The following is a 27035-nucleotide window of genomic DNA, read 5'->3' as shown; positions in this document are numbered from 1 at the left end:
GGGACACGGGGTCGTGCCCTGGTCCGGGAAGATCCCACATGCCGCGGAGCGGCTGGGCCCGTGAGCCATGGCCGCTGAGCCTGCGCGTCCGGAGCCTGTGCTCCGCAACGGGAGAGGCCACAGCAGTGAGAGGCCCGCGTACCGCAAAAAAAAAAAAAAAAAAAAAAAATTGGGGAATGTTTCTACTATCCGTGAAGAAAGTCCTCTGGGGTGCATTTTGGGTAGGTGATCTGATTACAGCTGTTAACCCATGACTGAGAGGAAGATGATATTTCATGGTAACAATGTGTGGCCACAGTACCTGTTGGGATCTCCATAAGAGGGCTAGGGAGGGTTATCTTGGGACCCTGTGCCCCATGTAACGTCACCCTTGCTGTGGTGTTAATTCCGTTGCCTGCAGTTTCCTGTGTTGTTGGTCTGGATCCAACAGCTCTCCAAGGAGTCGCGTTGCGTGAGGGTTGAGTTGATGGCTCTTGTGATATGTAAAATCCCGTGACCAAACTTGAGGGTTTATTTAGGTTTTTGTTTGTTGTTAGGGGTTTTTCATTTCGTTTTGTTTCGGTACCATTTTTTCATTTACAGATTGATGTCAAATGAAGGAAAGGAACACAGACACACACACACACACAAACACCTGTCTGTTCTTGTCCAAAAGTGGGACATTCCCAGGGAGAAGAGAAAGGTTCCACTTGGTTCCTAAAATCACTGAGAGGCCCATCCCAGAATTCAGCCTGGTTGGTGGATGCCAAGGCCAATAGGCATCCTTTTAATGGTTAGAGATGCTTCATCGCTATTTATGGTTTTATGGTTGCCTTTGAATGGCTCTGTGGTTATTCTGTGAAGAAACAGGGAAGAATGATGAAATCCTCTAGGTACAAGAATTTGTGCTACTACATTAGGGTGGGAAAAGTCAGACAGTTGTCACTTTATGGTAATAAAAACCCAAGGGAACATCTGTCGTACAGGAAGAAAAGGAGTGAGGGGGACTCAACACAAAGGAACCTGCCCTACCGAAGATCAGCAAATAGACTTTACTCAAATGCTTCAAGCTGCAGGAAATTTCAGATACCTGCTGGTGTTTGTGGACACGTTCAGAATGGGTGGAAGCATATCCCACCTGGACAGAAAAAGCCTCTGAAGTGGTGAAAGCTCTCCTTAAGGATATTATTCCCCGATTAGATTGTCTTACACCCTTCAAAGTGACAATGGACCTGCTTTTGTCTCCAGTATAACCAAACAGGTATCTAAAGCCCTGCAAATTAATTGGAAAGTCCATTCCTCCTGGAGACCACAATAAACAGGAAAAAACCCAGAAAATGAATCATACATTAAAAAGAAGCATTGCTAAAATATGTCAAGAGACTAATTTAACTTGGGATAAGACCTTGACAGTAACTGTTTTGTTTTATCCAGAGTTTATAATTGTTATCTGTGGGAGGGTTGGAATTTTAATCCAAGTGTGACTCAAAGCTTTTAACTATAAACATGATGACATACTGCCCCCTAGTGGCGGACTGTGGAGAATTGGTTTAGGAAGGAGTAGGGCAAATTTGTAGCTCTCTGAGGGCTGCATGTTTGAAAACATTTTTTTTAATCAAAATAATACTCATACATAGCAACAAATTATTTTTATGGAGAAACTTATGATAAATAGATGCTTAGCACCTGGTCACTCTTAGTGTCTCTCCCCAGATTTGTTGTTTTTTTTTTAATCTTTTGCACATTTTAAATTTTGGCAATATACTCGTAGGATACAAAATTCTAAATACATATGATGATACTAAAGCCAAAGCCTTCCTTCCACTAAGGTCGCCTCTTCTGGCAGCCAGTGTTTTTCTCAGGGAGAATTTACACAGAATTAAGCAAAAAATGCACAACTTGTTTTACTTTTAATGGAAATGATAGCAGATAATAACATTTCTTGTTTCTCTTAATGCTTTTTTTTTTTTTTTTTTTGCGGTACGCGGGCCTCTCACTGTTGTGGCCTCTCCCATTGCGGAGCACAGGCTCCCGACGCGCAGGCTCAGCGGCCATGGCTCATGGGCCAAGCCGCTCTGCGGCACGTGGGATCTTCCCGGACCGGGGCACGAACCCGTGTCCCCTGAATCGGCAGGTGGACTCTCAACCACAGCGCCACCAGGGAAGCCCAATGCTTTTTTTTTTTTTTTGAGCCAGAATCCTCCAATTTTAAATTTTAAAAATTATTTATGGGCTTCCCCAGTCTTACAGCTGAGTGATATTCTTCTGGATAAATTATTTAACCAGTTCTCTACTGAACAACATTTAAGTTGTTTCTAGTCTTTTCTCTTCCAAAGGATACTGCACAGAAGGCACTAGCACATCCGTAATTTTCCATGAATTTAACTGCAGATAAATTCCTAGAAATGGAATTTATGAATTCGGTAGACACTGCCAAACTGCCAAGGACATCTCTTTGTTATTGCAGTGAATTTAAGGACATTTTTATGGGAGAATAACATATGAATAGAAAAGTGTACAACTCAAGTGTTCAGCAACATTAATTTTCAGACTGCATGCACACACTTGTAACTAGTACTCAGATGAAGAAAGAGAACACTATCAGCCCCCAGGAGGACCCAGACATCACCTCCCCAAGGATAACTACTACCCCGATTTCAAAGGGCATACTTTCGCCTGTTTATTTAGAGAAGTAGAAGCACGCTGTGTGCACTCATAGGTGTTGGGCAGAGTGGTCCTTTTCGTTGCTGTATATAGCACTCCACTGGGAATGGCCCACAGGTGATGCATTCTGCTGTTGATAAACTTGGGTCACTTCCAGTATGGGCTATGACAAACAGAGGTGCTGTGAACATTCTAGTTTGTGTTTTGTTGAGCCTGTTTGTATGTGTGTTGGTTGCAGAGGTCAGAGTAAGATTGCCAGGTCATGCAGTCACCATTCTTTAGTTTTACTACATGTTGCCAAATCGTTTCCCCAGTTTCCATGCCTACCAGCGTAGTAAAGAAAATTCTAGTTTCTCCACGTGCTTACTGAGAACTTTGGGAACTTTGGAAATGTTTCTGCTTTTAGTTCTCTGGTGACCCCTGACACCTCCAGATCAGTGATGGAATCCACCAGCTTCTGAGAGCCAGCCAGCCTGGGAGAAGCAGTCAGGTGGGGTCTCTTGACGATGTCAGCTCTTCTGATTTTTAAAACATTGAGTTATAACTCGTCTACTAGAAAATTATTAACCCTTTGAAATGTACGATTCAGTGATCTTTAAATTTACGAGGTTGTGTATCCATCACCATCATCTGATCCCGGAACATTTTCATCACCCCAACAACAAACCAGGACTGACTGACTTTCTTTTTCTTTCTTTCTTTTCCTTCCTTTCTCTTTTTTCTTTTTTCTTTCTTTCCTCCCTCCCTCCCTCCCTCCTTCCTTCCTTCCTTTCTTCCTTTCTCCCTCCTTCTTTCTCTCTTTATTTATCTGGCTGCACCATGTGGCATGTGGAATGTTAGTTCCCTGACCAGGGATCAAACCCATGCCCCCCCTGTAGTGGAAATGCAGAGTCCAGGGAAGTGCGGAGTCTTAACCACTGGACTGCCAGGGAAGTCCCAAACCAGGACTTTAATTAGTCACTCCCCAATTCCCTCCTCCCTCTGGCCCCTGGCAACCACTAATTTACTTTTCATCTCTATGAACTTGTCTATTCTGGACATTTTATATAACAGGAGTCATACAATATGTGACCTTTCATCTGGCTTTTTTTTTTTTTTTGCGGTACGCGGGCCTCTCACTGTTGTGGCCTCTCCCGTTGCAGAGCACAGGCTCCGGACGCGCAGGCCCAGCGGCCATGGCTCATGGGCCCAGCCGCTCCGTGGCATGTGGGATCCTCCCAGACTGGTGCACGAACCCACGTCCCCTGCATCGGCAGGCGGACTCTCAACCACTGCGCCACCAGGGAAGCCCCTTTGCTCTGAACTCTAGACCAGTGTCTAAGGAACCTTGGTTGAGAAAACACAAAATTTGTCTCCACTTCCCGTCCCTCCCTTCTCCTGCCCCAGCTTCAGCTGTGGTCTGACTCTTGCTTCCTCTCCTTGTCACCTTTGAAATCTTAAAGGAAACCTATGGCTTAGAGTGACCTTGACTCACACCCCACCCCTCCCCGCAAAGAGTGTCGTGTCTCAAAGGGCCTGTGAACTAAAGAGTGGGATTTAGGCTCCTTGTGGAATTCCAGAATTTCCAATCTTGCACCTTTAAATCTTTATTTGGGGTGGGGAGTGGTCTGTACCACACATAAACAGGATCCTTTGGGGGGGGGACTGAGAGAAAAGACTCGGGGTGGTTGAAAGCTCTTAAGAGGACGGGGATTGGGGGTGTTTAGAGAAGGAGGGAAGATCTCTATCATTCTGGGTAAAGGGATGGGGTGGGAGCTTGCCAAGGTGGAGAGGTCTGTGGGTGGCAGTGTGGGAAACCTAGGGGAGGAAGGGTGCAAAGGATGTGGAGGAGGGCAAGACTGAATGAGGCGGGTGCAGGTATCTGGAGGTGGCTGACCTCTGGGTGAACCTGGGCTCAGCTATAGCCTTGAGCAGTGTGACTTTGGGCAAGTTGTCTTCTCAGCCTTGGTGGGCTGTTCTGCAAAATGGGTACAAGCATCCTCCCAAGACAATGGGACTGGGAGCCCAAGAGTGGGGCGTGAAGGCTCTTAGGGACCAAGGGAAGGGTCTAGAAGCATCTGAGGGAGGAACTGCTGGGTTTCCGGGGCTCCCCAGGGTGCAAGGATGACCCACCCTCCTGCTAACACCTTTCCCTGCGGCCAGCCACACCAACTGGTCCTGTACCAGACGGGCTTGCCCAGCACTCAAGGACACTCTGAATCTCGCCTGGGCATTGGATGAGAAGACCTCTTACCAAAATGAAAAGGTAGAGACTGTTCAATGAACAGAACAGTACTTGCATGGAAATCTCACTTTGGTTGAAAAAACTCATGTGAGAAAGACCTGGAAGGACAGGACTTGGGTATCGCTCAGAGAGTCAGGACTTTTAAGACTTTATTTTTGCAATCTTTGCTTGACTGTATGCTCTGGTTCTCCACACTGCACAGGGTCTGCTTTTGTGATTCAATGGTTATTAAAAACATAGCTTTAAAGGCCACCCCTGCCCTCCTAGTCAAGTCTGAGCTCCAGGCAGGTCCACTAGGCCTGGGTGCTCTGAACTCCTCCCTCTTCACACCTGCCAAGTGCTGCCTCTGGGACTTTGCACTTGCGGTTTCCTCTTCCTCTTCACCCTCCAGCCTCCAGGTGGTGGGGGAGGGAGTGTTCCTGACCGCCTTCTCTAGACAGGGTGCCGGCTGTTCGCTTTCTCAGTCACACACAGCACTTCATTTTCTTTGCGTGTCTTATCAAACTTTACAACGGGAGACGCGTTCCAGGTCGCCTCCTGGGCTTCAAATTTGGTTTAACTCAAAAGAAAGTGCGGGGATTTCTACAGTCCGTTAAAGTGGCGCCCTCCTGTGGTCGCGGCCCAGACTCCGACCTCTGGCCACTCAACCCATTTAAAGCTGTGCGTTTGCATTCGATTCAGATATTACCCTTAACGTGAGACCACATCAAATATTTTTAGCCCACGCTTTCAAAGCGCAGTCATTCCTGAGCTCACGCTGTCACCGGGCTCTGGCGCGGTGAATGAAGGCGCCACACGGCCTGTCGCGTCCAACAAGCCCATTTATTTGGTTTACCGCGCGCTCAGGCCTGCATCACCGGCCGGGACTTCTCGGCCTGCAGCTTCACTCCGGAGCCCGCGAAGCCCGTGCCGCCCTAGAGGAGGAGGAGGAGGAGGAGGAGGAGAGGCGGTGGGGAGCTGGGGTGCCGTGGGGGTTCCCTAGCCCGCGAGGTTAGGTTGGGCCCCCGCTCCCTTAGTGGGGCGGGCCTCTGGAAGCAGGTCGGGGTTACCGGAAGGCTAGGGGACAGGGAGGAGGGGTGCCACTCACCCGCTGCAGCACGATGATGTCGCGGTCCGTGAGCTTCTCTCCGGTCACGGGGTCCACCATGTCCTTGCGAATCAGCTTCTCCACGCACTCCACGGTGACCACGGCCCCACTGCAGTGAGGGTGAGTGTGGGGTACGACGATCAGAGGCCCCGCCCCAAAGAGAGAGCCGCACCCCAAGCCCGCCCCGTCCCACAGGTCCCCAGGCTGTCCCCCAGGTGACTCACGAGGGCCGCAGGACGGCGCACGGTGTGGCGTTGCTCAGGCTGTCGCGGGTCACGGCACACACGTAGCGCTCGCTGCGCGTGATGAGCCCCACGCGGTCCACGGAGCTGTCGAGCGGCGTGAAGCGCACGGGCGTCAGGTCGGACATGCGCAGCGGCTTCCCGGACATGGGGCAGGTCACAATGCGCGACTGGGGAGCAGGAGGGGGGCCGAGTCAACAGGCGGGGCTAGAGCCAGGCGGAGGGAGGATGGGGGTCCCTGTGAGGGAGGGGAGGGGGCCCTCAGGACCCTGGCCCTCTCTGGCAAAGTGGGCACACACAGGCGCTTGCTGGAGTAGGGGGCTCACCGGCTTCTCCAGCTTGGTGGCCTTGGCCTCGGGGGTCAGCGATGGGATCCAGAAGCTGGGCAGCGCTTTGTCCTTGTCCTTGCCTGTGGGTCCCGCGCTGGACCCGGGTCGGGCACCATCTGCGGGGGGGAGAGGGGTTCGGACACAACCAGGGAGGCACCTGGCCCCGCGGGAGCCCCACCCACTTGCATGTCCACTTCTCTCTCACCTGGGCAGTTCCCGGAGGCAGCCTTGGGCGTGAAGGGGTTGAGGGGCCGGCTCACGATGGCCGCCTCCTTCTCCAGGAAGCCCCGCACCTGGTCCTGCGCGGCCGCCCGCCGCAGCCCCTTCTGCTCCTCACGCCGGGCGCCCCGCTGCTTCTCGTAGGCCTGTGGGCAGCCAGGCAGGAGCGGGCTAGGCATCCTCCTGTGGCTTGTGAGTTTGGGGCACCCTAGGTGGGGGCTGGGGTGCCTCTTTGAATTTAAAGGTGGGTGAACTGGAACCCATACAGGGGAGGTTCCTGACAGAGGCTCTGTCTGGTAGAGGCTGGTGACTGCCTGGGTGTGAATCTTTAATCGGCTGCACAGTTATCCATGGTGTGCCTCTGCTGCCTTTGCCTGTCCCTTCACCAACTGTAGGACAGTTAAGCCATTTCCACTTTAGCTGGTTTGGGACTCGGTGGTCAACAGCTTGGCTGAAGCGAGACTGCCAGAGCTCAAACCCTGCCTTTGTCACTGATTAGCTCTGTGGCCTCCAGTAAGCACTGTGACCTATCCTGGCCTCAGTTTCTTCATCCGTAAAACGGGCTGACAATGGTGACCTACCTCGGAGGCTCACTGGGAGGGTTACACAGGAGGATTTTTTTAAAACACTTAGCACCTGGCCTGGCACATAGTAAGTGCTCAATAAATGTAATTTGGGGCCATATGTTATTAATTATACAGTATATCTTATCACTTATCTATTATGCAGTCCATACAGTGTAGACTCTGTCCCTGCCCTCAACGGCCCGAGTTCCAGGATAGTAGGGCGCAGAGAAGGTTTATGGAGCCATGAAGGCTCAGGCAGCGTGAGGGCAAGAGGAGACACTGCTCCGGCCACCGAGTGAGCAAGGAGGGAACGCTGACGCTGACTGACGCTCGGGAGGGCTTCCGATGTGGGCTCCACGATGAGGGGGCCACCAGGCTGGGTGGAGGACCTGGGCAGAAGGGAAGCCACGCACTCCAGACCAAAAGCTCAACAAGAATCTGGCCCCCAGTGCTTCCTGAGCTCTGGAAAAGCCGGCAGGACAAGGAGGGAGACAGGGTCCCTCCTAGCCACAAAATGAGCTCAGCAATGGAAGGTGGGCCTGGCTCCAAGAAAATGCCTAAGAAGTTCTTATCTGTGAGCATTTCCCGCATGCCCTGCAGTGCCCTCTAGTTTGGCCCTGTCAGCCCATTTTAGAGACAATAAAACTGAGGCCCAAGGAGATGAGCTGGCATCCCTCATTTACCAAGTATGTCCCGAGAACCTAGGGCCTTGGGGTGGGTGAGAGCCCCGCTCCCTGCCCCTGGGGCCTGTATCAGACAGCCACAGGTACAGTCACAACTGTGACAAGTGCCAAAAAAGAGGTGACAGGGGCAGGCCCTCAGGGCCCTGGACTAGCAAGAGGCCAGAGGAGGCAACACCTGGGCTGAAATCTGGAGAACGAGAAGAATTTAACCAGAAGTGGGAGGGGACGGTGTGCCCGGCAGAGGGAACAGCACAGGAGAGGCCTGGGCGGGGAGGAATTTAGATGGGAGGCCCAGCATCGAAACCACCTACCCACGCCTGCACCCCCTTCTCCCAGCCTAACCACCTTCATCTGCCGGGCGATCTCCTTCTTCTGGTGCAAAATGTACTCCAGGATTGCCTCCCGCTCATACAGGTAGCCATCGGGGCTGCAAAGAGAGGAGGGGATGAGAAAACATGGGCCTGGCCCAGGCCACATGGCCAGAGATTGAAAGTCACCTGCTGCACATCAGCTCCCTGCCCAGGGCAACCACTAAGCGTCTTCTAGGCAGCTGCTCACTCAGGGCTCGGCTTAGCTCTCTGAGGTGACCGCACTGTTTTAACTCTCCTGCCTTTATAATGTTCTCTGATGCGTAGGCAAAATCTCGCACTGTAAACGGTTAGCTCAGCAGGCCTGGGCCGTCCAAACCCTGCACATTCCAACCAAAGGACTGGCTCCTGGGAGGGCACCTCTAGGCCTTGGAATGTCCTGCCTGTTAAGAGTGTCTCTGTTTGCCTGGGAGGTTGGCACCATGTGGTGTGAGCTGGACCTCTGGAGGGGCTGAAGACCAAGGTCAGCCAGGTCTAGGTGACTAACCTCCAATAAAAACCCTGGACACCAAGGCTGGAGCGAGCTTCCTGGTGGGTAGTAACTGCTGCTGCGAAAATTAAGCGCTTTCCTGCGACTCCACTGAGAGAGACAAAGGAAGCTTGTGCCTGGTCTGTCTGGGACTCTAACCCCATGTGTCTTTTCCCACTGCTGATTTTATTTATTTAAAAAAATTTGGGGGGTCTTCCCTGGTGGCACAGTGGTTAAGAATCTGCCTGCCAATGCAGGGGACACGGGTTCAAGCCCTGGTCCAGGAAGATCCCACAGGCTGTGGAGCAACTAAGCCCGTGCGCTACAACTACTGAGCCTGTGCTCTAGAGCCCACGAGCTACAACTACTGAGCCCGTGTGCCACTACTGAAACCCGTGCACCTAGAGCCCATGATCCACAACAAGAGAAGCCACCCCAATGAGAAGCCCGCATACCACAATGAAGAGTAGCCCCCGCTCGCCGCAACTAGAGAAAGCCCGCGCGCAGCAACAAAGACCCAATGCAGCCATAAATAAATAAATAAATTTATTTAAAAAAAACATTTTTTTGGCCATGCCACGCGGCATGTGGGATCTTTTATTTATTTTTGGCTGCGTTGTGTCTTTGTTGCTGCGTACGGGCTTTCTCTAGTTGCGGCGAGCGGCGGCTACTCTTCGTTGCGGTGTGCAGGCTTCTCATTGCGGTGGCTTCTCTTGTTGCGGAGCATGGGCTCCAGGTGCGTGGGCTTCAGCAGCTGTGGTTCATGGGCTCTAGAGCACAGGCTCAGTAGTTGTGGCGCATGGGTTTAGCTGCTCTGTGCTATGTGGGATCTTCCCGGACTGGGGATCAAGCCCGTGTCCCCTGTACTGGCAGGCGGATTCTTAACCACTGTGCCACCAGGGAAGCCCGGCATGTGGGATCTTAGTTCCCCGACCAAGGATCAAACCCACGCCCCCTGCACTGGAAGCTCGGAGTCTTAACCACTGGACTGCCTGGGAAACCACCCCCATTGCTGGTTTTAATCTGTAACCTTTTGCTGTCATAAGCTGTCATTTGAGGATAACTGCTTCGCTGAGTTCTGCGTGTTCTTCTAGTGAACCACTGAACCTCCTGGTGGCCTCGGGGACCCTGAACCACGATCTACTTTCATCGCGATGTCTACAAAATGGACCAGTAATTGAGCACATATTTAGTCAGTGGACTAAGTACCTTCCACCCATTATCTCGCTGAAGCCTTTGCCAGACGCTAAGAGGTAGGTAACAGTAAGCACTCCACACGTGAGCTGTTATTATGGGCTAGCAACTTTCCAGGAGCCCTACCCTCTATTGTGAATGTATTCTTTTCCACACCCCATGAAGCGTACTAGGATCATGCCCATGTCTCAGAGGAGAACACTGAGGCTGCGCGAGGGTAGGTGGCTTGCCAGGGCGCCCTGGCTGTGCAGCCCCCTCCTGGCGATTCCCTTGCCCTCGTCACCCTGACCCGCCCACCCGCCTTCCCAGCTTACGTAACAACAGGGTCATGGCACGGCTGCAGAGAGAGGCAGCAGCAATCGAAGTCCTTGACGGCATCCCGGCTCAGTCGAATGTTCTGGGTGCCGTAGCCTGAGGCCGCTGGGGACAGAGAGAGGCAGAGGGATGGAGAGGCAGGAGATGTGCCCTTCTCCAAACCCGGAGAGAAAGGCACAGAGAGGACTCCGAGGTAGGGGGACTCAGAGAACAGGCAGTCAAGAGCTTGGGCTGTGTGTCTGCGTTGGGGACAGGGCTGCACAACCCACAGGCAGGTGTTCATCCCCAGAGGGTAAGTGACAGACAGGCCCTGTCCCTGAGGCAGCTCAGGGAAGAGGCTCGTAACTGACTCCCCTCGGGCCTTCTGGCTCTGTGACCAAGCTCAAGCGTCTGTACCTCTCTGGGCCTCAGTTTCCGCCTCTGGAATATGGCCTGACAACAGTGATTCCTTCCTCAGTGGGTGTTTGGGAGGCTTAGCATGGAAGGCACTTAACGCAGTGCCCACGACAAGGCAGGGAGAAGGTTGCTGGCTCACGTGGGCTGTTACGTTTCCCGTCATGACCATCAGTCACGTGGCTGTTACTTACACGGTCGGGGGAAAGACACATGCCCAGAGAGCACAACCAGAGGAGCAAAGTAACATGGGGACTTCAGGGTCCATTTGCCCCCTCCCCCAAACCCAGTACCTGTGTCCTTCTTCTTCTCATGGTAGGTGTAGACAGCCCCCGCCGTGCAGTTCTTGCCGTGGCGCGTCATCCCGGGGGGTAAGGAAGGGGCAGCTGCAGGGCTGTGTGACCAGAGGGGGCCCACGCAGAGAGGACTGGACCTTTCTGGCCCCCGACTTGATCTGATGGGAAAGCTGGGAGTGGGGCAGGGGAAGAGAGTTTTGTACACGTTAAATGGTTAAGAAATGCCTATACCTCCCAAAAACAAATATGGCACTTAACCCTGAAAAAGACCTGAAGTTTGCTTGTGGAAGTGGTGTCGGAAGGGGTACACGTTGTGAGTTACTGTGAGGTGGTGGAAGGAGGGTTATCTGATGGAAAGTTCTAGCACCAGATGTGATCGGTGGGGCTCGTAACACGAATGGGGAACTGAAGCGCCCAGTAGATGTTCTGGATGTGTTGAGCGTGTGCTCTGTGTATGCCTACACGCTCATTTCAACCAAGCGCACCTGGCTTCATTTAGGTGCAACATGCCTTATGTTCAAATTGTTCCCTAATGTATCCATCGCACTGGAATAAATCTCGAGTTTTCGAAACAAGTGTTAGAGCAGAACTGACTGTACACGGAACGCTGGCAAGTCAACAAGAAAAACCCAGCTACCCCAAGAGGAAAATGAGCCGAGGATATGAAGAGGCGATTTACAGAAGCAGCTCAAAGACTAACAGGTAGATGGAGAGATGCCTCAAATTCTCCTCACAGGAAAACCACAGTGAGACATCATTTTAAATCTATCACTAGGCTGGCGGGCGAAACTTTGAGAGCTGGATAAGGTAGCTGGATAGGGTGAGGGTGGGTGATAGGAATCCCCTCAGGTGATGCTGGGGGAACACAGGCTGGTGGTACTTCAGCAAAGTGAGTGCAGGCCATTCTGCACTTGGGTGTATGTGCCCCAAAGGCGACACCAGTAGGGAGCATGTGTGAGGATGTTCACAGTGGTGTTATTTATACTGGAGGGGAGTCAAAGGCAACTGAATATCCCGCCCTCGTGGAATGGATAGTGACTGCCCCTCATGGAGACCACCCAGCAGTGGGATGCAACTGACTAGGTGTGTACAGAACATCGTGGGTGACTTTTTTTCTTTTGGCAGTGCCATGCAGCTTGTGGAATCTTAGTTTCCCAACCGGGGATTGAACCCTCACCCTCGGCAGTGAAAGCGCTGAGTCCTAACCACCAGACCAACAGGGAATTCCTGTGGGTGGACCTTAAAAACACAATGCTGGGTGAAAAAAGTAAGAAATAAAACAATCTGCACATGAACAAAACGATACATTTTAAACACCTGCAAACAAAAGATGATGCATATAAGAATGACTGCCCGTGTAGGGGAGGGGACTGACCGGGGGATAAATAAGAATAAATGGAACAAGAAGGAGGGGTTACATGGATCAAAGGAATAAGACCTGCCTGGGCTTGAGTCCAAGGTTGGCCCCCTGCTGGCTGTGACTCTGGACTTGTAATTTCCTCTCTGAGTCCTTTGGTAAGAAGTGGGGAGAACCATAGGATCTAGTTGACACGACTGGATTGCTGTGTGGACTAAATGAGGTCATACTCAGAGCATGGCATATGGAATGTTCAGGAAATACTCTCTCTGGCTCTGTGGCTGAAAGGAGGATCCAGAAGGTGGGAGGGGAGGCACAACCAGGAGCACCCACAATGTAAAAGGCAACTTCATCTTATTTCCCGGTTCCGGATGCTTTCAGAAACTTGCCTTTCACTTTCAAAACTCAAACACCTCTCCTTGAGCTACAGATCTCGCACGCCCCCTACTGGCGTCTTCCTCCCAGAAACCCATTTTTTGTTTTGTAGGTATATTTACATAGAATAGATGCACAGACCTTAAGGATGCAGCTTGATACGTTTTGACAATTGCATACACCCTCGTAACTACCCCCCCCCATCGAGATGCGGAACATTTCTATCACCCCAGCCGCGGCCACTGTGCTGATTGCAGAAGGTAACCTTGGTGAAACACCCCAACTCCACCCACCGCCCCTCCTCCAGCTTCCCCTCACCCCCAGCTTTGGAGCAAGTCCAGCACCTGCTGCCACCCAGCTCACCTGCCATCCCCCTCCTCCGCCCTGGCCCCATGGCTTCCGCCCCAGCTCCCCCCTCCCCACTGGCACTCATGAAGGTCGAGTTCACCTCCTCAGGGACAAATTCCCCACTCTATTCTTAGTTGTCAACTGCTTTGACCCTCTGCGGTATTTGGCACTGGGCTGCTTGTCTTGTAGCCAAGTTCTTTGGCTTTGTGGACCGGGACATTTTCCCTCTGAGAGAGAGAGGAACCGCTATAGATGGAGCATTTCTTTATTTTGCCAGGCGGTCATGGGAATAATCCCAAGGGACACTGCTTGACCCCTGACCCCCAGGCCAACTCTCAATCATCCAACCTCAGCCACCCTCTGAGGTCCATCCCACCCCCATCTCCACTTTGGAGAGGGGCAAACTGAGGCACAGAAGTGAAGCCATTTGCCTAGGGCAGTGGTTCTCAAAGGAAGGTCCAGGGACCCCAGGGGTCGTCCCTAAGATAGTTTCAGGGAGTCCACAAAACTATTTTTGTAATACTAAATCATGTTTGGGACTTCCCTGGTGGTCCAGTGGCTAAGACTCTGTGCTCTCGATGAAGGAGGCATGGGTTCGATCCCCGGTCAGGGAACTAGATCCCACACACATGCCGCAACTAAGAGTTCGCATGCTCCAACTAAAGATCCTGCGTGCCGCAACGAAGATCCCACGTGCTCCAACTAAGACCCAGCGCAGCCAAATAAATAAATAAATAAATAGAAAGAGAGCGCTCTAAAAATAAATAAATAAAACAAATGCTTTTGCCTTTGCTCCTCTCCTTCTCTCAAGTGTCTAGTGGGGTTTTCCAGAGGCTGTGTGACTTGTGCTTGTGCATCCTTGGGTTTTAAAAAATGTCTGTTAAAAAAAAAAAAAAAATGTCTGTTACATTATGCGGAGTGAACAGAGCCAGGTACAAAAGGCCACGTGTTGTTGATTCCATTTATATGAAAGGTCCAGAATGGGCAGATCCATAGAGACAGAAAGCAGATTGGTGGTTGCCACAGGCTGGGAGAAGGGGGGACCGGGGGCGGGGGCGTGCAGTGGCTGCTAAGGGGTATGGGGTTTCTTTCTGCAGTGATGAAAATGTCCTGAAATCAGAAAATGGTGATGGTTGCAAAAACAGTGATTGTACAGAACACCAAGAATTGTATACTTTAAATGGGTGAGTTTTGTGTCATGTGAATTATATCTCAATAAAGACAGTTTCATGCCTGTTTTCCTTTCTCATATGGCAAATCGCTTTTTCTTTCGGCCATGCAGCGAGGCTTGTAGGATCTTACTTCCCTGACCAGGGATCGAACCCAGGCCCTCAGCAGTGAAAGTGCCGAGTCCTAACCACTGGACTGCCGGGGGAGTTCCCCTGATATGGCAAATCCTGATAGACAGAACTCCCACAAACAAAAGCTTTTTGGAGTCCTTGATGATTTTTAAGGTGCTGAGACCGAAAAGCTTGAGAACTGCTGACTAGGGTTGACCAGGGGTCAGCAGCTTTATTGTCTCCTCAGTGAGGAAAGCCTCAAAAGAGAAAACAGAACTACTACCATCTCACATCACTAGCTTTTCAGAGAGGCCACGTCCAAAGTAACATCAGCTGTTATATATCCTCCTTCCCATTTTACAGAGGAGAAAACAGGCCCATGAAGTCCCCCAGCTGGGAAGTGGCAACAGAGCCAGACTCGAACCCAGGCAGCCGGGCTCTGGAGCCTCACCCTTAACCATGTGACAGCTGCAGTCCTCCTGGGGAGGTTACAATCCAAGAATAAAGGCCAACTCATTCCCGTTCTCTTACAAAGTCTTCAAAATCCAGAGTCTAGTCCACTCTCTCAACACATCTCAATTCAGACACGAAAGTTTCATTGCAGAAACTTGTCCTATATTTCGGGTTCATAAAATTTACAGGAGCAAATGTACATTCACACGCCCTGCTTGTGCCAAACGTACTTAAAAGTTTTCCAGGAATTGAATCCAGTATCGGTGCTTGAATTTAAATTAATTAAAATGAAATGGTTAAAAAACACAGTCCCTCGGGGGCACTAGCCACATATCAAAGTGCCCCACAGCTTCTGGGGACTCGTGGCTACTGTGCTTAAAAAACATGACCACAATACCATTAATGCATTAATAATCCCTTCACATCCTTTACTATCCAGCTGGTATTCAAGTCTCCCTTTTTCTCTCCCGACTGTCTTTTTCTGCAGTTGATTCGTCTGAATCCTGAATCTCTTGGGGTCAGAGAACCCTCTGAGAACTAAAGGATGCTACGAGCCCCCTCCCTTTAACAGTGTGGGTCACGTGGATGCTGCAGGCCGTCCCAGGCGGGCGGAGACCTGTGTTAAAGGAACCCAAAGGGTCGATCACACTCAAGGAAATCACAGACACAAACAGGATGTGTTGGAAGCAGGAAAGAGGGAGCTCCCTAAGAGCAAAAGCGAGGGTCTGAGATGTTCTATTAATAATGACTGGTATTGGGGCTTCCCTGGTGGCGCAGTGGTTGAGAGTCCGCCTGCCGATGCAGGGGACACGGGTTTGTGCCCCGGTCCGGGAAGATTCCATGTGCCGCGGAGCGGCTGGTCGCGTGAGCTATGGCCGCTGAGCCTGTGCGTCCGGAGCCTGTGCTCCGCAACGGGAGAGGCCGCGGCAGTGAGAGGCCCACGTACCACAAAAAAAAATAAAATAAAAATAATGACTGGTATTTATTTAAGAGGTTTGGTGAACCTGGCCCTGTTCTAAGTATTTTATACATATTAACTCCACCAGACGCCACAACCCAAACAGTTGCTACAAACAAGGAAACAGAGGCAGGGAGAAGGTGCCCAAGGTCATGCAGCCGGGGTCTGACCCAGGCATGAGTCTGTGGCCTTCACCACCCGTGATGCTGTAGCCTCAGGCACTGTGCTGACTCTCACCGTGGAGTGGGGCAGCTCCTGTAACCCTGGACCTTCCCCCTGGAAATCCTGTCCCCTTCCTCCTCTCAGGCTCCATCAGGAGTCGCCTCTTCCGGGAAGCCTGAGTTAGGCATTCCTGGTGCTCTGACAATGCCCTGATTTCCGTCCATTATAGCTGCCACCCCTCAGAATTTCTCCCCCCAGACTAGAAGCCCCTAGAGGCGGGGGCTGGGTTGGACTCCAGGATGGGTCCTGGCACTGCATGGCACCTGGGGGGCACAGAGATGTCAGATAGATGTTAACCACTTCCAACCCTAGGGCCAGGAGAGGTGTGTAATCAATGAATGAATCATCCATCCAATCAATATAAAAGCACTACAGGAATAGAAATGACCATCACATCCTTCCAACACTTATGCACCAGGCCCTGGGCGAAGCGCTTCACAGTTCTGAACGCGTTCAGTCCTCGGGATAACCTGCAAGGTAGGTTCTCCCCATTTTAGAGGTGAGAAAACAGAGGCCCAGAGGGATTAACTGGTCTCTTCCTCAGTCTGTTCCTTGACAGAGGAGCCCTGGTGAGCTTTTCAAAAGGGAGCTTAGATCACGTCACTCCCTTCTACTGCTCCTTGGATGTGGCTCAAGGTGAAAAACAGCTTGGATAAAGAAATGTGGGAGGAATGAAAGAATTGGAAAGCCACCATTTTGCAACCCCTGATGACGTAACTGATTCACTAAGGCACCTGATGGCAATTGGACATCCGCAGGGTGCTGATACTTGCTAGTAGAAAGGAGAAAAACATAGCTTTACGACGGCGTGTCTGTGCTGTTCCTACCTGTATTCGTCAGCTAGGACTGCCAAAACAAAATGACATAGGCTGTGTGGCTTACACAACAGACGATGATTTTCTCACAGTTCTGGAGGCCAGGAGTCTGAGATCAGGGTGCCACCATGGTTGGGTTTTGGTGAGGCCTCTCCTCCTGGCTTGCAGATGGCTGGCCACCTTCTGGCTGTGTCCTCACAGGGCGGAGTGCTTGCTCTCTGGTATCTCCTGTTCTTCTAAGGACACCAACCCCATGGATTAGGACCCCACTCTTATGACCTCATTTAACCCTAATTACTTCGGGAAAGGTCCTATCTCCAAATAGTCATATTGGAGATATAAGATTTCGGGTGGGGTTGGGGACAAACGTTAAGTCTGTAAACACTACCTGAAGCCCCCGATCAATCTCACCGTCCCTAAAAGTGGGACAGCCAGGTGTGAAGCTAGCAGCGCTGAAGCAGCCATGCCAAGATGCCTGAAGCTAAATTACTCAAGCCTTTCAATTTAATTTCCTGATTCCAGGAAGCCAGAGGCTATAGCAGGGATCCGCCAGAAAAGGCTAGAGAGTAAAGATTTTCACCTTTGTGGGCCACCTGCCCCTGTCACAACTACTCAGCTCTGCCCTTGTATGGCAAAGCATCCATGGACACTATGTAACTCAATAGCCATGGCCGTGTTCCCATAAAACTTCTTTTATGGGCACTGGTATCTGAATCACATATCACAAAATATTATTCTTCTTTTGAATTTTTCCAATTTTTAAAAAATTGAAGTATAGTTGATTTACAGGATTGTGTTAGTTTCAGGTGTACAGCAAAGTGATTCATATATATATTCTTTTTCAGATTCTTTTCCCTTATAGGGTATTACAAAATATTGAGTATAGTTCTCTGTGAGATACAGTGGATCCTTGTTGGTTATGGTCTTTTCCAATTATTGAAAAATGTTAAAAACCATTCTTGGTTTGCAAGCTGTACCAAAACAGGTGGTGGTAGCCAATCATCTGTCTGACAAAGGAACTGTATCTAGAATATATAAGAAATTTACAACCCAATAATAAAAAGACACATAACCCAATTTAAAAATGGGCAAAGGATCAAAACAGACATTTCTCCAAAGAGGATATATAAATGGCCAATAAGCACATGAAAAAAATGTTCCACATCATTAATCATGAAGGAAATGCAGTCAAAACAGCAGTGAGGGACTTCCCTGGTGGTCCAGCGATTAAGACTTTGCCTTCCAATGCAAGGGGTGCGGGTTCGTTCCCTGGTCCAGGAGCGAGCACCCCACATGCCTCATGCCTCGTGGCCAAAAAAACAAAACATAAAACAGAAGCGGGGCTTCCCTAGTGGCGCAGTGGTTAAGAATCCGCCTGCCAATGCAGTGGACATGGGTTCGAGCCCTGGTCCGGGAAGATCCCACATGCCACGGAGCAACTAAGCCCATGAGCCACAACTACTGAGTGTACGCTCTAGAGCCGGCGAGCCACAACTACTGAGCCCGCGTGCCACAACTAATGAAGCCCACATGCCTAGAGCCCGTGCTCCGCAACAAGAGAAGCCACCACAATGAGAAGCCCGTACACCGCAATGAAGAGTAGCCCCTGCTCCCAGCAACCAGAGAAAGCCCGCGCACAGCAATGAAGACCCAACACAGCCAAAAATAAATAAATAAATAAATAAATTTAAAAGAAAAAGAAAAAAAAAAGAAGCAATACTGTAACAAATTAAATAAAGACTTTAAAAAGGGTCCCCATTGAAAAAAATCTTAAAAAAAACAAAAACAAGAAACAGCAGTGAGATACTACTTCACACCCACAGGATAACTACAGTCAAAAAGTCAGACGATGGACTTCCCTGGCAGTCCGGTGGTTAAGACTCCGCTCATCCACTGCAGGGGACACAGGTTCGATTCCCGGTCGGGGAAGATCCCGCATGCCACTCGGCATGGCCAAAAAGAAGAAGTTGGATCATAACAAGTGTGGAGAAATTGAAACACTCAGACACTGAGGGTGGGAATGCAAAATGAAGCAACCACTTTGGAAAAGTCTGGCAGTTCCTCAGAAGGCTAAACACAGAGTTACCATTTGATTCAGCAATTCCACCGCCAAAAGAAATGAAAACTTATGTCCACACTAAATCTTGTACACAAGTGCAAGCAGCATATTCACAATAGCCAAAAAGTGGAAACAACACAAACGTCCATTGACTGACTCGTGGATAAACAAAATATGGTATATCTCATACAAAGGAATATTATTTAGCTTTAAAAAGAAGTACTGATACATGCTACAAAATGGATGAACCCTAACAACATTATGCTAAGTGAAAGAAACCAGACAGGAAAAAGATTCCATTTATGTGAAAAGTCCAGATTAGGTTAATCCATAGAGAGAGGGTGTGGCAATTGGGGAGGGGGGTGCAGCGGGAATAATGGAGGAATAAGTGAAAGGCCATCACCATTTCAAAGAAGCAAAAAGACAAGTTCAGATGGTGGGATGATAACGGAATAACTGATCCAGTTTCTTCAATGAATCAATTGCCAAGGAAAAAAACAGGGTGGGGTGGAGGTGAGACTGTTTGAAATTAAGAGCAACTTAAGAGACATAACAATGACTTGAATGGATTCTGATTCAAAAAAGTGAAACTTCTTTTTTTTAAAGGCATTTTTTCAGAAGGAGAATTTGATTATGGACCAAGTAATAGGTAATATTAGGGTTGCTTTTGTAAGTGTAATAGTATTGTGGTCATGGAGGAAAATGTCCCTGCTTTTTTGTGTGCGTGTGTGCTTTTTAAAAATTAAAATTTTTTTTAAAAGTTTAAGTATAGTTAATTTACAATGTTGTAAAAATGTCCCTGTTTTTTACACATGTATCCTGAGGTATTTACGGGTGAAATGTCACGATGGATAGGATTTGCCTTATATATTTAATCTTAAAAAATACCCAGCCAATATGTCAAAAAATATTAATAATTGGTAACTCTGGGCGATAGCGATTCTTCTATTATTCTCTCACTTTTATATAAGTTGGAACGTTTTCATAATAAAACATAATAAAATATTAAAGTGAAATTGCTTTAAGGACCCATCAAGACCCGAGTTCACACCGAATCAGCAACACCATCAGGAAGTGAACCCAGGACTGCCTGACCCCAAAGCTCCACAGAGGAAAACGTTAACCCAACAGCTACTCCGAGAGGGAAGCGGCTGTCAAAAGGGTGCAGGGAGGCCGCGGCAGGCGACTGCACAATCCTTCTCCGCCCTCCCCATCACAGTCTGGGAAACGGAGGCCTGGAAAGGGGTGCTTCTTCCTCAGCTCTCACTCATTAGACCCCTAGGAGTCCCAGTCTCCTCTTTCCCCTGGGATTCCCGGCCCATCCGTCTACAGTGGAACTAAAACTCTACTGAGAACTGCCGGCTGAAGGTTTGGTTACCTCCAGGGAGGTAGTCCGGCTTCAAACTTGGGGCGCCTAGAGTGCTCTATTAAGGATTGCCAGGAAGTCAGGAATTCAAAATCCTGTCCTAGCTCCCTCAGGAACGCAAGACTCTTGCCCACCGGAAGGTGATCTCACTAACACTATCCTTCCACCGCCTGGAACTCACCTCACGAACGACTCTTCCCTCGTCGGTAGCTACTTCAACTGTACCCCTACACCGGAAAGGAGCGCTGTTTTCCCTCTCCGCTCCGCTCACTTCCGCCCGGCAGAAGAGACAGGAAGTAGATCTGCCCCTATTTGCGGAGGTATCTCTTCTGGCTTGGTAAGTGCTCCCTTCTTCTCTTTCTCCCTCCGGAAACGTGAGTGGCAAGTCGAAGGTTCCGGTCAGTGAAACTGGCGTGAATAGAGGGCGTGCTTAGTATATACTAGGCGTTTCCCTGGGCGGGCGCTTTGCGTCTCCCTAAGCCTGTGTTTAAGGGCTAATCACTTCGCCCAGAGATTGTAAAGTCCGCTTACCAAAGCATATCATCCACTTTTCTGCTGCAAAATAAGAGACAATAGAGAAGGGACAACTCCTCTGTCCCCACTTTATAAATGGAGCAGTTGAGAAATCGGAAGTCAGAGCCGTTCTCAGGAAGCAGGAATTTACTACGGCATACCCACCTACCCCCAGGGACCAAGGCACAAGTTTCCCGCCAGTTTCTAGATACCTAGATATCTGGAGACCTAGCTGTTTATTTCCCTAGCTCTGTCTGGCGAGCTCTCTAGGGGGAAATTGGATAGGAGGGGAGGGGGCGCCTATCCAACTCCCTAAGTGCCCCACGGTGCCGGAGACCCTGGCCTCTCTATGGGGCTCTGGACCTTAGACCCTTAATCATAAGGTCCCTTTAAATACTTTGTCCCTTACCTGAGTCCCGCCCAGGGCAGGTAATCGCAAACCCCGCCCCTCTGGCCAGAAACCGGGATTTTGCCGACTATAGTGAGCAAGGCAACCCCTCCTTCCTCTCCCCTCCCTTCTCTCCTGTCCCCCTTCACAGCTGGCTGCAGCTGTCCGAGGAGGCCCTGATTAAGGAGGAGGGGACAGTGCTCACAAGTCTAGGCAGGTAAGTGAATGTCCCTGGAGGCAGAGCTTGGCTTGGGGACCCTGGCTACCTGGCTCCCTACTCTTCTGGGACCCAAAAGTTGGGGCCCCCAAACCCAGGAGTCCAGGACCGCTGCCCCCTCCCCCAGCTCCTGGACCCCAGGGTACAGGCCTCTGGTTTTACCTCTTCTGTAATCTTTGATTCTGTGGCTGAATGTGGCAATGGGCACAGAGAGGTGGATATACATGGAAATTACCAGGAAGAAGGAATCCCTATCAATGGACATGTTTTTGAGCTCCTACTTTGTGCCAAAACCCATGCTGGGCGCTGCAGACACAACAGAAAAAAAGATAAACTCCTGGCTCTGGTTTCTGGAGGGACACTGCCTTTGCTGAAATCCTGCCTCTGAATCTTGCAAACTGTATGAACTTGGGCAAGTTCTTTTACTTCTCTGTGTCTCAGTTTCCTCCTGTATCAAACGGAGATAATAATAGCACCGTGGTGAAAATGAAACTGAGTTGATAGAGGTAAATGACCTTGAATAGTGCCTGGTCCAGGATACAGGCCACGTAAGTGTCTGCTGTTATTATAATTCCTGGACCACAGGGTCTGGGCGGGGAGACCTGGCCTCATTCTCCAGGAGCTGAGGCACTTCTCACCTAACCACATTAGTGTCCACAAAATATGAGGAGCCACCGCTCTGTGCTGCTGCTGTACCTGGGACTGACCACCTGCCTGGACACCTCACCCAGTGGGGAGCAAGACCAAGGTGAGCGTTTGCGGGAAGAGCCGGAGTCCAGGCACAAACATCCACCTTCCTCTGGCCCAGGAAAAACCCTGCCTGCAGCTGCCTCCTCCCCCAGGACCCCATAGCTCTTCATCCCCTTAAGTTCTGGCTCCTTCATGTCCCCAGTCCTAGGAACCCTCCATTTTTCTGTCTCTTATGTCTTTTGGGTCCAGAAGTCTTCCTGGACTCCCCAGAGGCCCAGAGCTTCCTGGGCAGCCGTAGGCGGATTCCACGAGCCAATCACTGGGACCTGGAGCTGTTCACGCCAGGGAACCTGGAACGGGAGTGTCAAGAGGAGAGGTGTTCCTGGGAAGAGGCGCGGGAGTACTTTGAGGACAATACTCTGACGGTGAGGCCCTGGGGTCCCCGGAGTCCCTCTGTCTTCTCCAGGACCTGGGCTGGGGGGGAGGGTCCTGCCCCTCAGCTCCCTCTCCCCTCGTGCCTCAGAGATCATCAGGGCGGGCTGGTTTCGGGGTGTAGAATCTCCCAGTTGATGCCTCCTTTCTGCCTTCTCTCCTCCTGCCCATTCAAGGAGCGCTTTTGGGAGAACTACATCTACAATGGCAAAGGAGGTGAGTCGGGGGAGCCCTCTCATTCTGTGCAACTAAGGCAGCTCCTTTCTGTGGAGGCTGAACGAACATCCCCCAGCCCGATCTCACCCCCTCCATGTTCCATGCTCCTGAGTTCCTGGACAGGGTTGGTAAAGAAATCCCCTCCTCTGAGACTAGAGCCCTTGCCCGAGGAACCTACCACACCTTATTCAGAATAGGTCCCATGTCCCCAGGAAGGACAGTTGGAAGGAGAAGTTACAGCCTCAGGCTCAGAGGCCCTGGCCCACCTGAGCCCCTCTTTGGAGTCCAGAGCCCCAGCCCCTTCTGCAGCTTGGTTGCTAGGGGGGTTGCTCCCTAGCAACGGGGCTGGGCTAGGCCAATTGGTGGAAGCCTGTCTGTCCTCACCTGCCCGATCAGCCCAGCCCCAACCCCTCCTCTGAGTTCTGAGGCCCCATCGTGGCTGCAGCCTTGTTGCTAAGAGGGGGCTGCTCCTTAGCAACAAAGCCTGGCCAGGCTGGACCAAGGAAGACAGCAGCACTCACTACCTGGTTGGCTTCCCCTCCCCCACAACCCCATCCTGGCTTCAGCCTGGTTGCTAAGGAGGCCTTCTTCCTAGCAACCACACCTAGCCAAGCTCAGGACCCAAGGCCTCCTGCCCACAGGAGGACCCCCCTCCAGGCACAGGGCATCTCACCCCTGAGTGGCCTGGTTGCTAGGGGTGTTTCTACCTTAGCAACAGGCCCTAAGTCTGGGCTGAAGTCCTCACATTGGTTGCTAGGGGAGGTAACTGCTTTGCTACAGGCCTATCAAGGCCTGTTGGCTTCTCGAGTCCACCTGAAACATGTCAGAATCAGGAAGGCCGTCCCCCACCTCCCGCTTCTTAGTGCAGCTTTTTGCTAAGAGGGCTAAAAGCCTGAGGTTTACTGTTTGAGGAAAGTCCCTCCTACCCAGTGCTAAAGGAAGTTTCCCCAGCAGCAAGACCTAGCAAGGCCTCACAAAGCCAGGGTCTTCCCTGTTCCCCACCCCCCTTTACCTCAAACATGAAGCTTTGATTGCTAAAGGCGCTTCACCTTAGCCAAGGGTCCACATGAGTTCTAAACACCAGCAGTCTGTTTTTGAGGGGATGTCCCTACATTCCTCCTTGATAGATAAATTGTTCCTAGCCTTCTGGTAAGGCCTTGCCCCTCCTTAGCCTGGTTGGTAAAAGGTATTGCATTCCAGAGGGGATGGGGTTGCCAGATAAAATACAAGACAGCTCCCCCCACAGCCCAGTTAAATGTGAATTTCAAATACACAGGAATAATTTTTTAGTATATCTCATATATTCCATGGGACATACTTATACTAAAAAATTAGAATTCCCTGGCAGTCCAGTGGTTAGGACTCCGTGCTTCCACTGCAGGGGGCATGGACGGGTTCGATCCCTGGTCGAGTAACTAAGATCCTGCATGACGTCTGCGGTGGCCAAAAAAAAAGAAATTCACTGTTTATGTAAAATTCACATTTAACTGGGTATCCTCATTATTATTTGCTAAATCTGGCAATGCTCAGTATGGGGGTTCAGAGAGTTGGCTGTCTGAACTCCCTACCCTAAGTAAGCATGTCACCTGCAATCTTAGGAGGGTTCTCTCTCCTCTTAGAGAGACAATTGCCCTATTTTCTAGTCTCAGATGAGGTTATCCCAGGCCCTTTCTGCATTTAATTCATTGCATTTTTGCAACCTATTAGGGAGGGGTTATTATTCCCATTTTACAGAGCAGGAAATGGAGGCTCACAGAAATGAGTGAGGTGAGTTGCCTGAGTTCACACAGCTAGGAAGTGGCCCCAGCTCTGCCTTCTTGGCCAGTCGTCTTCCCTCAGGGGAAATCTGGAAAGGTTTTCCCTACCTCAGGGGAAGGTATCTGAATGTTGGAGAGAGTGACAGCCCCTGACGCTGTGCCCTCCTCCCCCGCACAGGACGTGGACGAGGGGACGTAGCAAGCATGGCTGTGGGGCTGACAGTGGGCATCCTGCTCATGGTCCTGGCCAGCCTGGGAGCCTTTTGGTATCTGCATTGCCGTCAGAAACGAGGCCAGCAGCCCAGTCCTCAAGAGTAAGGGGGCTTTGGGGAGGAGGGGCTGGGGAGCAGGGAAGGGAGGAAGGGTCAACCTAAGGAGATGGGCCAGATTGGGGGCGGTTGGGCGCTGCTGAAAGATCTGAGGAGACCGTCATGTGGAGAGTGAGTCTGCGAGATTCTGTGTCCAGTTGTGGCATCTCTCTGACTATATCCACAGCACCTGGCACAAAGTAGGAACTCATTCAATATTTGCCCTGGCTGTCTTTGCAGTACCAGTTTTATGTGTGATTATCATTCTGTGGGTATCATATCTGGTGAGGCTGCAGCCTGTGGTCTGTGGGTGTCTGTGGGATGTCAGTTTCCGTGGTGACAAGGTGTAGCTGTGTTTGTGTGTGCCTGTGTCAGTTGTCTAGGTGTGTCTCTCTCAGTGGCAGGGTCGAAGAGAGGGCTTGAGCATTAGTCTTGAAGTATAGTGGGTCTAAAGGTTTCTAGGAAGAGTTTGTTAAGAGTGGATCTGGGAAATTTGTGGCTGAGTGTATCTCTGTTGTGTCTGTCTGTTTCTTGTGTGTGTCTGCCTGCCTCTCTGCAGGGCTGCCTCTTTCTCCACGACTCCCTGCTTGTATCTGGAGCACATGTGTCTGTGAACGAGTCTGTCTCAGCAGTTGTTGATTTCTGTGGCTGCCTGTCCCTGTGCATCTATCTGCCTGTCACTTCGAGGTGCTTTTCTGTGTGTAGAGTCAGGTTGAAGGTGACTCTTTTTCCTTGGTCCATCTCCCTTCCACCTCTGTCTCCTCACCACCCTCAGTGTCTCTGTCTCCCTACCTCTTTCCTCCTTCTCCCAAGGCTCTCTATCCTGCTAACAGTGCACCTTCTTGTCCCCAGGGCCGAGCTCATCAGTCCCCTGAGCTCTCTGAGTCCGCCGACGCCCCTGCCTCCACCCCCACCCCCAGGCCTCCCCACCTACGAGCAGGCGCTGGCGGCCTCTGGGGTGCACGACGCACCACCGCCCCCCTACGCCAGGTATGGGGCTGGGCTTCTGCCTGGGGGCGGGGCGCAGAGGGGAGGGCACTGCCGGAGGAGGGGCGCGGGCTTAGGGGCGGGATTTGGAATTTTGAGCTTATTATCCGGGGCGAGGCTTGGAGGGCGGGGGCGTGGCCTGAAGTTGTGTGTGTGTGTGTGTGTGTGTGTGTGTGTGTGTGTGTGTGTGTGTGTGTAGTATTACAGGTGTGTTTGTGTGTGTGTAGTATTATAGGTGTGTGTGTGTAGTATTATAGGGGTAGGGGTGTGTGTGTGTGTGTGTGTGTGTGTGTGTGTGTGTGTGTAGTATTATAGGGGGGTGGGTCTTGTACCCAGAGGATAGGCTGAGACACCCAGGGTGGGTCGGAGTGGTCTTGGTTGAGGGGGCAAAAACAGCCGGGCCTTTGACTCCCCACTGTGCCCCTCCCCTTGCAGCCTCTGGAGGCCGCGCTGAAGAGCTGTTTCGAGCTGTTTCGGAGTCGGGGTTCTCCGAACCGTGCCCCAGATTCACACCGGATTCCGGAAACCCCCAGGCTTCTTAAACTCCGGAGCTGAGCTTGGAGGGGTGATGGCAGTAGGGATCGTCAGGCCCGAGGCCTACCCTAACACACGTGTTTCCGCCGCCTACGGATACACGCAAGTTCCCGGGCAACGTGTTCCCACGTCCCGGCGCCTCGCAGGCCCCCACGCTCTCCTAATGGTGGGGGTACCCACCAGCCCCGCCCCCGGGAGAGGCGTGCGTGGAAACTCCGACTCAGGGGCGCAGTGCCTCGCAGACTCGCGTGTGAGTAGGTGTGACACGGCCATCTCCCTCAGTGTCACGGGTCACGGACAGGCAGAGCCCCGCCTGTGTACACGCGTGTTTTCGTGTGCTCCCCGTGCGCGCACGGGGGCACTCTGCAATCCAGGGAAAGGGTGGGGGGCATATTTGCAAGCGTGCTTGGTTGGGGGCAGGCGCACACTGCACCTGGGGGACTGGAGTTAAGCTCTTTCCCTAAATAAAAACCCTTTGGAAAAGAGACCCAAAAGAGTGAAATAATGCAAAAAAAACCAAACAAATAAACTGAACCGCGTTCCCGGGCGCGTCTGCGCACGGCAGAGCTGGCTTTCTGTACAAACGCTGCGCCCTACACCCTCAGGCCCTGCTAACGCTCTGTGTCTGCCTCTCTCTCTCTTTTTTTTTTTTTTTCATTTGCACGGGATTGTGGGAGGAAGCGGAGCGCAGCCAGACACCCCGCCGCCCGCCCCCCCTTCCCCTCCCCCCTC

The 27035-nt window shown here is 51.2% G+C and overlaps 2 protein-coding genes across 6 annotated transcripts; one reads left to right on the top strand and one right to left on the bottom strand.

Moving 5' to 3' along the window:
* Positions 1-3760: 3760 nt before the first annotated feature.
* On the bottom strand, positions 3761-20626 carry NOSIP (nitric oxide synthase interacting protein). 4 transcript variants are annotated; one of them, XM_089902564.1, is made up of 10 exons: positions 20443-20626; positions 16849-17072; positions 11026-11198; positions 10339-10444; positions 8339-8420; positions 6731-6890; positions 6523-6641; positions 6179-6366; positions 5955-6063; positions 3761-5781 (listed from the first exon to the last, which is right to left on the bottom strand). In XM_089902564.1, exons 3-10 carry the CDS (start codon positions 11093-11095, stop codon positions 5710-5712), a joined length of 906 nt encoding a protein of 301 aa, XP_089758690.1. In that variant the 5' UTR covers positions 11096-11198; positions 16849-17072; positions 20443-20626; the 3' UTR covers positions 3761-5709. The 4 variants fall into 4 exon arrangements, with proteins under 4 accessions (XP_089758690.1, XP_089758689.1, XP_022440775.1 ...); XM_089902563.1 differs by having other exon boundaries at positions 16904-17072; XM_022585067.2 differs by lacking the exon at positions 16849-17072.
* Positions 19197-26985, top strand: PRRG2 (proline rich and Gla domain 2). 2 transcript variants are annotated; one of them, XM_022585073.2, is made up of 8 exons: positions 19197-20598; positions 21314-21379; positions 22031-22127; positions 22319-22494; positions 22678-22717; positions 24653-24788; positions 25635-25772; positions 26205-26985. In XM_022585073.2, the coding sequence occupies exons 3-8, from the start codon at positions 22043-22045 to the stop codon at positions 26221-26223; spliced, it is 594 nt and encodes a 197-aa protein (XP_022440781.2). In that variant the 5' UTR covers positions 19197-20598; positions 21314-21379; positions 22031-22042; the 3' UTR covers positions 26224-26985. The 2 variants fall into 2 exon arrangements, with proteins under 2 accessions (XP_022440781.2, XP_022440780.2); XM_022585072.3 differs by having other exon boundaries at positions 19197-21379.
* Positions 26986-27035: the final 50 nt, after the last annotated feature.

The sequence above is a fragment of the Delphinapterus leucas genome, chromosome 20 (assembly GCF_059928025.1).
Source record: "Delphinapterus leucas isolate spDelLeu-1000000601 "Yukka" chromosome 20, BTC_Dleu_Yukka2, whole genome shotgun sequence".
In the NCBI taxonomy this organism is placed as follows: Eukaryota; Metazoa; Chordata; class Mammalia; order Artiodactyla; family Monodontidae; genus Delphinapterus; species Delphinapterus leucas.
The sequence above is the reverse complement of the archived record's forward strand: the minus strand, read 5'-3'. Positions and strand labels throughout refer to the sequence as shown.